We start from the raw sequence: 10,018 nt of genomic DNA on the forward strand, positions 1-10,018 counted from the left end.
TGATTGTTTTTGATGACAAGTAGTTTTAGTGGATACACATTTAAAAATTAAATATATTAAATTCACATTTTATTGTTTAACTACCTATATAATAATACATAGGTAAGTATATGAATTATGCATACTGAAATGTAAAATATAAAATTCAATGTTCGATAATATTTTTTATTGTATCTTAATGAAAGTTAAGTTTAATTTTTTTTTACACTTTGTCATTCTCTCTCTTTCTCTACGAAACATAAAATAAACTTAAGAAAATACAATGAAATTTATTTTAAGCGTTTAATTATAATTTTAATTATCATTTATTCATTAGGTTAAAATGTTTATTATCCGAGTATCGTCATTGAAATTTAATAAAGTATTGAAGTGTCTGCATATAGATTTTGTATTTTAAGCGAAGCAATATATATATATTATATATATAAATTTTAAATTACATGTGTTTCTTTTTCTATCTTTCATCAGTTTTTAAAGCAGTAAAAATACTATGATTTTTAATAACAGATTGGTTATGGATGTTACTTGGGCAAACGCAGATCCAGAAAATATTTATAGTGGAGGTGACTGATATAAACGGATATGGCCAAAACACTATTGACAAGACAATGCATTTTATTGACTGCTGAAAATAAACATTCCAGAGTCTACGGTAACAGGAGGTACTATCGCCCTTTCCTACCCCAGGACTACACCTGTGACATGGTAATAATAAATTAAAATGATAATTGGTAGAATGATAACAATTCATTGAATAGAAATAATAGAATTAATGTAAATTACATTGATGACAATAGATATTCTAAAATATGTATTTATTGAAAAACAAAATTCTTAATGTCAATTTGGGACTAGGAACTTTGAAAATTATATAGGTTTGATTTTTTTAAATTAAAAAATAATGTAACAGTTTCAACTAAAAATATAAATGGAAAAGTATGTGTCTAGTATCTACTACATAGTCTTAGCTTGTTCATTAATAATAAATAGAATAAAATATATTAACTTTTTAAAATAAAATTAAACTACATTATAAGTCAGTGAATTATATTATAATATGTTATATTATAAAAAGTATTTTGTTAATATTTTTTCCTTTTTTTGTGTTTCTTCGATTTTTTTTTCGAACTTTCCTCCTCAGAACTGGAACTCTATAATAAAATAATTAAACAGATCAACTTAATATAATTCCTAGTTATCAATTCTTTAAGTATGTGTGGTCAAAAGAAGTTAAGTCAGATTTTTAAGTAAAGTCTGACACCAATAAAAAGGAAAGTTTACCAAAAAATGAGTTTTTTTTTTTAAAGTTCAGACTCTATTACTACTTTAAAATGTCAAAAATTGACTCCATTTTGATAACTAAATTAATTTTTAGCTTACATTTGAAGAAGAAGTTGATAAATGTCTTTTTCTTTTCTTTTTTTTCTTTGATTCGCTAGATTTTTTCTTCTTTTTCTTTTTTTTGATTTTTTCATTTGTTGATAAAACATCTTTATTCATTACTTCAGACTTTTCAGATTGGTTAGGTGCTATATGTAATACCTCAGTCTCCTCATCTTCTGGCAAAAGATCATAAATTTTTCCAGATGTGCCCTGTAATTAATATATTATTTAACTAAAATAAAATAACGAGTTAATATAATGACTTTATAAATGAAATGTCATACTTTAAAACAATCTTTGGCTAAATGTCCACCAGTTCCACATCTCACACACTTTGTGTTATAAACTGCATCTAATTGAATTGTTCTTTTACCCTTAGAATTGGGTTGAATCTTTCTTCTTTGTTCATCTTGACTAAAAATTATTACATAACTATATAAAAATATTATTTCATAGTTTAATAATCAATTAAGTTATAACTCACAACATTTGAACTCCATTGGGATCTAAATCTCTGCCGCTACCTTGATCAACAAGTTTCATAGAAAGAGAAATTTTTCCGTCATCCTATATCATAAAGCATATTTAAAATATAAGTAAAATAATTACTTACAAATTAATTAACTTACTGTTCCAATAACTTTAGCCCATATTTTATCACCTTTAGATAAAACATCTGTAGCATCATCCACAGGTACTCTAGACAACTGTGTACGATGTACAAGACCTTGTTGCTTAGTTCCTGGTATTCTAATAAATGCCCCATAGTTTTGTACAGATGCAACCTAAAAATTAACCATGAAGCAATTACTTCAAATAATATTCAATCTCACTGTTACTAATAACAATAATACAGTTATTGTATTTTTGACTGTAGTATACTAAAATATATTATTTAGAACTACCATACTATTATAATTTAAACCTTTTCTCAGCTAGCATCGTATTTTATTTTAGTAATTTATTAAACAAGCACTTTAATATTTTTATTAAATAAAATTGTTGATTTAGGTTACACATGATTATTTGCATGTTTATATATAAAAGTTTTTTTACATTTTTTATAGATTTTAAATCATGTAGTAGAAATCAAATTTAAATGTCCTAAAACCAATTTAGAAAATGATAAAATATGATAAAAAAAAAAGAAATTAGGTAAATAGAAAATTGTTATCATTCAAATTGGTCCTGACAAAAGTGATTAATTTGATTTTTATGATTTTATAAAACTAGTACAATTGAAACTGAAGATACAATTTTTAATATACTATCCAGGTTAAAACTGTTTAACAAACTTACTTCTCCTATAAATATGTCATTTATATTCATAGACATTATTATTATAAATCATTAATCATTATACTAATCTTAATAAATATAAAATAGCAATAAAAACATTTGAATATACAACTTTAACAAGAACGACTCGGTTTTTTGTTTACTGTTTACTTTAAACTTTTTAATATTAACTGTTATCTTACTATATTATTCACTTGCAGTTCAAATAATCAAAACATGATTGATAACACGAATATCTATTCAAAGATTCACCTTGGTTGTTATTTTATGATAACACAAGACCATGATAATCTGATAAGAATATTTTTTTTACGCAGAATTTATATTTCATTGTTTATTTTAATTTTTGTTGTTCCTTTGTTGCCTGAAACTCTTCATATAATTAAAAACAGTTTAAACATCATAACTCATCACCATTTTACATAATCAACTGCGTTACCTAAACATTAGTGTTAAACATAAACTGCAAGTGCACAATCATAAATGCATTTATAAGGTAAATATTATAATATATTTGCTCAATGATGATAATATTCACACTCACTTTTACTTGTGTTGTGTGTAACCATGAACGTATATAGGTAAAAAATACTGCGTAATTTAGTAATACTTAATTATTGAATAGTTATTTTTACTGTGTATAATTTAATATTTTTAGAGATGTCTTGTCAATGGACGACGATTGTTATGGTCATTTAGGCCATTTAAAGAACCAACACAAGTTACCAGCCATAATGACCCCTGTCAGTACAATTTCTTCGGCTCATAGCGATTTTGGTCTTCCAGATGTGACCCTCACATCTCATTTTACATCATTAAAACTTACTCCCGATTACAATGACAGTGATGAGGAAGGTGATGGTCATTGTCATAGCTTCTTACTTCTCGATGAGAAAGAAAGACTGAAGGTATGTTTAATTACAATAAGGAGAATTTTGATTAGTTATCAGATTTTGATATTGCGTCTTATTTTATTCCATATTATTAATTACTTCATTTTATTAAGTACTATTTAAATATTTAATATTTTTTCATTGTAATCATTATATTTGCATAGGTGTCTAGTGTTGAAACGTTTGTAAAACGTCTCAATGGATATAAAAATACTAATCCAGTTAAAGTAATATCTATATTTGGAAATACTGGAGATGGAAAGTCGTACACATTGAATCAATGTTTTTTTAGAGGTGCAGAAGTATTTCGTACATCTTCTGAACAAAAAGCGTGTACAGTTGGAGTTTGGGCAGCATTTGATCCATCTTTGAATGTTGTGTGTTTAGATACTGAAGGATTTTCTGGATCAACTGCTCATAATAAACAAAGGACTAGGCTTTTGCTTAAGGTAAATTAAATCTAAACATAATTTATACTCAAATAATATTAAGTATTATTAAATAATATGAAAATAAAACTGTTCTAGGTCTTGGCTGTATCAGATGTAGTTATATACAGAGTTAAAGGTGAACGATTACAAGATGATATGTTTAATTTTCTTGGTTCAGCATCTAAGTCATATATAAAACATTTTCAAAAAGACTTACTTACTGTTTGTAATAGATCAATAGATCCAATTAAATGTGCTGATTCTGTAAAAGGACCAACATTATGTATTTTTCATGAAACTAGAAACACTGAACCGTTAGGACGTTGTAAGTTTTGATAGTTACTTTTAAGTATATACCAATACAATTTTATTAATATGTATTTGTTTCAAAGATAATGGTAAAGATGTCTCGAAGCAGATACAAGATAGATTTCATGAATTACAACTTGACATTGATGGATTTGCATCTCTTCGCTATGTGGGAATTCAAACTATTATTCCACCAACAGATTTTGGTCAAATTAGAGAAGTACTTAATGAAGAAATTAAAAAAAACTGTAATCGACCACAGAGATCTCCACATATTGTTTATCTGACTCTTAAGGTATAATAATATATTGTATTTCATAATACTCTTACACATAGTGTACCTACAGTTAAAATATTTTATTTTTCTAGGCATTGAACGACAAGTTTACTGGCGTAATTAAAACTTCAATTGAACCGCTCTTTCCAGATCAACATTTAACATGTCCGACTGTATGTCAATCTTGTGAACAACGATGTTCAAATAGTGTTGGACATTTAAAAGATAACATTCCCCATTTTAACAATTCTAAATGCAGGTAATATTACATACTGTGTTTAAGATTTTGTTATGTATTTGATCACTCTTTGATATTATTCATTATTTGCTGTACAATATTTATAGTGTCTTCAAAGATAGATTAAAACATAGGCTGAGGGCTAAGGCACAAACATTTTATGATTTTCCTTTTTTTTTTTTAATATTTATAGTATATACTAGGTTATTCAATATTTATGTTACAGCCATTTTATCATGTATACAATAAAATATTTATAATAGAGAAAAATGTTAAATACAACATTTTTTTATTCAAGAATATCTAAAATGATTAGTTATTAGTCTAGATACCAGAATTATATGCACTAAAAATGTGGCATATGTTTTAATATGCACAAATAATTGAAAAATATGTTCAAATCTGAATCATAAATTTATATTACTTTAAACAGCTACAAACATTAATTAGGAGTTTTGGACCTTTCAACATCAATAAAATAGTTTAAACAAATAAAATATAATAAAATTTCCAGTGTAAAAACCAATAAATAATTTATTTTTTTTAATTAACACTAGAGAAGATAAAATTGTATACCGTGTTGACAGTAATTTTTTTCGCCAGTATGGCAGTATTATTTCCAATTTCCAAAATAAAAACATAAAATAAATTGATTATTTACTAAGCTTGTAAAAAATATATACATTATATGCACTTATGAAAAAATATGCCATTATATGCAAAATTAAATTTGGTCTATGATATCAGTTAGGTCTGAATCGCCCACATTTCAAACCCTTGTATAAGTGCATACACTCAGTATGGACAAGCAAATGCATAAAATTAATTTTTATGATTTTTTACAATATTTTAGAAGGGGTTTTGGGTGTTAACTAAATAAATTTAAGTATGAAACTATACTTTTTTTGCAATCATAATGTGAAGAATTTTTTCAAAGTATTTCGATACATAAAAATAATTCAGACGAGTAGTTAAATAATTTTTCTTTATTTTGAATATTTATATGATAAATGGTTATATCATTATTTCTGTCTATATCAATATATGACATATTGGCATATATATTTTATATTTATGTTACTTACTAGTTCTAGCTGGAAAAGCAGTGATAGTTTTAATAAAGTGTTAGTTTAATAATTATTCACTTTTCTTCAGTTATGACTTATGATGCTGAATAGAGTTTTGTTTTTATAATGTCTAATTAAATAATCTTGTAGAAATAGATACTTGTATATGTGAAAGAAATGAAAATCCATTAAATCTAGCTCTGATTGTCTTATATCAAGTATAATGTTAATGATATGAAATACAATATATTTCAGGTATCAGTCACAATTTGAAAATTCGGTTTATATTTGTAAAGTGTGTGCAGACAACGGAACACCTGTTGTTGTTACAACAAAATATACTAATGATAACCAAAATTCTTGGTTTAAATATGCGTTGTCTGGGTAAATATTCACCAAATTAAAGTATGATAAAATAAATATACTTAATATCACTATGTATTATATTTTAACATACAATTTAGGTATACCATTGATTGTCCACAATGTGGTGTAATTTATCGTAGTAAACAGTATTGGTATGGAAATAATGATCCAGAAAAATCTGTCGTTTATACAGAAACAAAACATATCTGGCCTGGTGTAAGATTTATATTTTGTACATAAATAATTACATGTTAATATCATTCTTATTTGAGTAATATAAAAAACCAAAAGAAATTTTTATATTTAATCTAATATATACCAAATAAATTTCATTTCATTTTTATCAAATGTAAAATGTATAGTTGAGAAAGTAATCAACTTTGAATACATTTTTGTATCGAATTTGAATACTATTAGATTTGTATTTATACTTGTAAACACGAGTGCTCATGGAGTATTCAAATTTACTCGACTTAACTTAAATCAAGTACTTGACTGTTTTATTGGAAAAATAAAAAACTATAGATATTTAAAAACCTTATTTTTCCCCAGTATTCAATTTTTTTTCTATATCTCATATCTATTAAATTTTAAAACACTTAATAAATTAAAATGTCAATGATAAAACATAGCAATGTGCCAATGTCCATGTGCTCTGGAAATTTTCAAATATTCAAGCAATTTTGAGTACTCGACTTTTAAACTACTCAACTTCAAATGTAATATTCGACTATTCATTGTCAAAGAAACAATACTCATCCACTTTATTAAAATATTATAACATTTGAAATTAAATGTATTTCTTTTCCGCTTGGTTACTAATGGTTTATATAAATAGAAAGGTCAAACTTGGTGATATATTATTTCATGTTAAACATAAAAAATTAATGATATAACAATGTACCTATTAAGGTTTAATTATTTATATTTGATTGCATATATTTTTTTTACAATTTTAATTAATTCAACGTTTTCTTGCTAATTTATCAAATTTTTAAAATAAATTAAACCTATATTTGTTTTTATATAGTATACTCGCTGAGAACATTTTTTATTATTTTATAATATAAGATTATATTCTAATAAACAATAAAGTAATTGTATGTGTTTGCTTAGATGGATTTGCCTTCCTCATCAAGTATGAACCCTGCTAGAAAAGTGTTGGATGGAGTAACTTATCTTTCTGAAACAGTTGCTAGTGTTAGTTATGAACCATCCCGTTTGTTATCTTCTTGGGTTGCTGATCAATTTGCACCTAAATACTGGAAACCAAATGCTGAAATAAAGGTACCATTTAGATCATATAAATAATACTTTAAATTAATATTATTACCTATACTCATATAAATTAATTATAATTAGAGTAATTGATATGGTATTAGGAATGTATTGTTTGTAAATTACAATTTTCTTCAACATCAATAAAACATCATTGTCGAGCGTGTGGAGAAGGGGTTTGTGATGAATGTTCTAAACGAACATTGTGTGTTCCCGAAAGAGGATGGAATACACCTGTTCGTGTGTGCAATTTTTGTTATAAACGATCTGGTTTGTTCTCTTGTCTTAATTCTTAGGTCATGATTTATAAAATTCTAATAATTATTTTTTTTAATTTTAAAAATATTTATAGGAAGCATAAGTAGTAATTGTTCAGATTCATCTAGTCGGGGAGACGAAAACGAAGTAGGGGCTCGTAAGTTTAGTGAAGCTGTAGTACAAACATTATCTTCTGTTGCTTCTGTTCTAGAATATCCAAAAAGTTAGAACAATTACTATTATTTTATTTATTATATTTTAGTGTTTAATTATTCTTGTTTTTTAGATCTTATCAAAGATACAGCTAGACCATCTTATTGGGTACCTGATAATGAGGCATTAGAGTGTTATATATGTAAATCAGAATTTGGATCTACTTTAATATTGCATCATTGTCGTGGTTGTGGCCAAGGCGTTTGTTCCGGTTGTTCCAACCATCGAAAACCAGTCCCACACCGAGGTTGGCCTAACCCTGTACGAGTGTGCGATTTGTGTTCTAACCAAGACACATAAGTACATATATATATATATATTTTTTTTTTTGCTTTAATTTTTTATAACCTTTATTTAATTTAATAATGTGCATCATATTTTGGTATTCCAAACTGGATAGCGACTTAAAAAATTGACAATTTGAAATACAAATTGCCAGTGAATTTTATTATTCCTTTTGGTATTGTTCATTTTTTTTCTTCATTGCCAAAAATACATAAACAAATTACTGTGATAGGTATGATTTAAGCTAGTCCTAAGTGGTTTCCTTGATTTCTTGGTGGTTCTATTAGTTTTACTCATTGTTATGATAGCTCCATTATCATTAATTAGTATTAATTATCATATTTTATTGTTTGTTTTATTTTATTAAATACTCATTTATTGACCAATTTACAAATTTGTACTTTTTATGATATTCTAAAAGACTTAAAGTGTTCATCAAAATTGTAATTACTTGAATAATTAGTTATATATTTATTATTTTATCATATATTACTAATTATTTATAATATTAATAAACCAATAAAAAAAATTGTTATATCTATACTATTGCTATCTTTGATCTGACTTCTATAGTTTTATGTTAAATCAAATAAATTTAAGAAATGTTTCAGATTCTAAACAAAACAATGATTATATTGGTTTTATAGCGATTATTATTATTTTTACCAAATAAAGTATCTTAAATCCAATTTGTTCTCAAAAACACCCTAGAAGTTCAAAGCATTCTATATAATCAAAAATGTCCTTTGATCAATGAATATAGGCCTCCAAATCTCGCCCTTTGCCTTTTCATATTAATTAAAATTAGTATGATAGTTTTAAAAAATGATGAACGATTAACTAGACAAATATATTATATATATAAAATAGTATAAAGCATGCACTCAAAAAATTATTTAGGGGTTGAACCCCTGTATACGTATATAAAGTACTAGTCTAGTGACTTGTAATTCACTGCAACACTAAATTACTATCTATTACATAGTATATTGTATAAACAATACCTACTATAATCTTGTCTGCATAAGGTGCTATAAAAACACTATATTTTATTACTTGAGATTATATATATTATAATTTATAACTATATAATGAATTAAATAAATAGGTTGTTAATTGTTACTATGTAATAAAAGCAACCTAATATAAATGATAATATATATTACACATTTATTCTAATAGTAACGTATACAAAAATATTGCTTGTAATTACTCTAATCTCAATATTTATATAGTTTTTAGATACAACATTATTAAACGAGACTTGAGTTACTACTTACCTACTTTAAATCTCGTTCATGGCTGTATGAAGCTAGTTAAATGTACAGATGTACTGAATGACCATATTATATAGGATGTTTTTTTTTAAATTTATTTTTGAACAATTTGACATTATTTTTAGTTACCTATTTAAAAATATCATTCTAAAAAAAAAAGAAATAACATTACTGTTTATATCATTCTTTTAAATGTTTATAAAACAGTAAGCATACACATTTTAATTTCATAAATTATGAAATTTATTGCATTTTCTTAAGAATATTTTTGGGTGGTTTCTCAATGCATTAAAATCAAATCTACAACTAGTAGTTAATTATTTATTGTTTTTTAATGTTGTATTTTTAAGTTTAGACAATTTCCTGCGTAGGCACTTATCAGCCCTTATAATATTCTACCTCGCTTATCAAAACTTTAAATACTGGTTAATAACTAATATAAAT

General features: G+C 25.2%; 2 protein-coding genes across 3 annotated transcripts; one reads left to right on the forward strand and one right to left on the reverse strand.

Annotated features, from left to right (window-relative positions):
* Positions 1 to 904: 904 nt before the first annotated feature.
* LOC132919945 (zinc finger CCHC domain-containing protein 17-like) lies at positions 905 to 2,849 on the reverse strand. The gene is made up of 6 exons (XM_060981896.1): positions 2,683 to 2,849; positions 2,013 to 2,168; positions 1,868 to 1,950; positions 1,668 to 1,797; positions 1,381 to 1,593; positions 905 to 1,151 (listed from the first exon to the last, which is right to left on the reverse strand). The coding sequence occupies exons 1-6, from the start codon at positions 2,716 to 2,718 to the stop codon at positions 1,083 to 1,085; spliced, it is 687 nt and encodes a 228-aa protein (XP_060837879.1). The 5' UTR covers positions 2,719 to 2,849; the 3' UTR covers positions 905 to 1,082.
* Positions 2,850 to 2,992: 143 nt separating this feature from the next.
* Positions 2,993 to 8,840, forward strand: LOC132919943 (zinc finger FYVE domain-containing protein 1-like). 2 transcript variants are annotated; one of them, XM_060981892.1, is made up of 12 exons: positions 2,993 to 3,263; positions 3,341 to 3,590; positions 3,740 to 4,024; positions 4,103 to 4,331; positions 4,399 to 4,610; positions 4,685 to 4,851; positions 6,153 to 6,281; positions 6,362 to 6,479; positions 7,380 to 7,550; positions 7,646 to 7,811; positions 7,894 to 8,022; positions 8,086 to 8,840. In XM_060981892.1, exons 1-12 carry the CDS (start codon positions 3,250 to 3,252, stop codon positions 8,310 to 8,312), a joined length of 2,097 nt encoding a protein of 698 aa, XP_060837875.1. In that variant the 5' UTR covers positions 2,993 to 3,249; the 3' UTR covers positions 8,313 to 8,840. The 2 variants fall into 2 exon arrangements, with proteins under 2 accessions (XP_060837875.1, XP_060837876.1); XM_060981893.1 differs by having other exon boundaries at positions 2,993 to 3,178.
* Positions 8,841 to 10,018: the final 1,178 nt, after the last annotated feature.

This window comes from Rhopalosiphum padi, chromosome 2, assembly GCF_020882245.1.
Source record: "Rhopalosiphum padi isolate XX-2018 chromosome 2, ASM2088224v1, whole genome shotgun sequence".
Taxonomy (NCBI): Eukaryota; Metazoa; Arthropoda; class Insecta; order Hemiptera; family Aphididae; genus Rhopalosiphum; species Rhopalosiphum padi.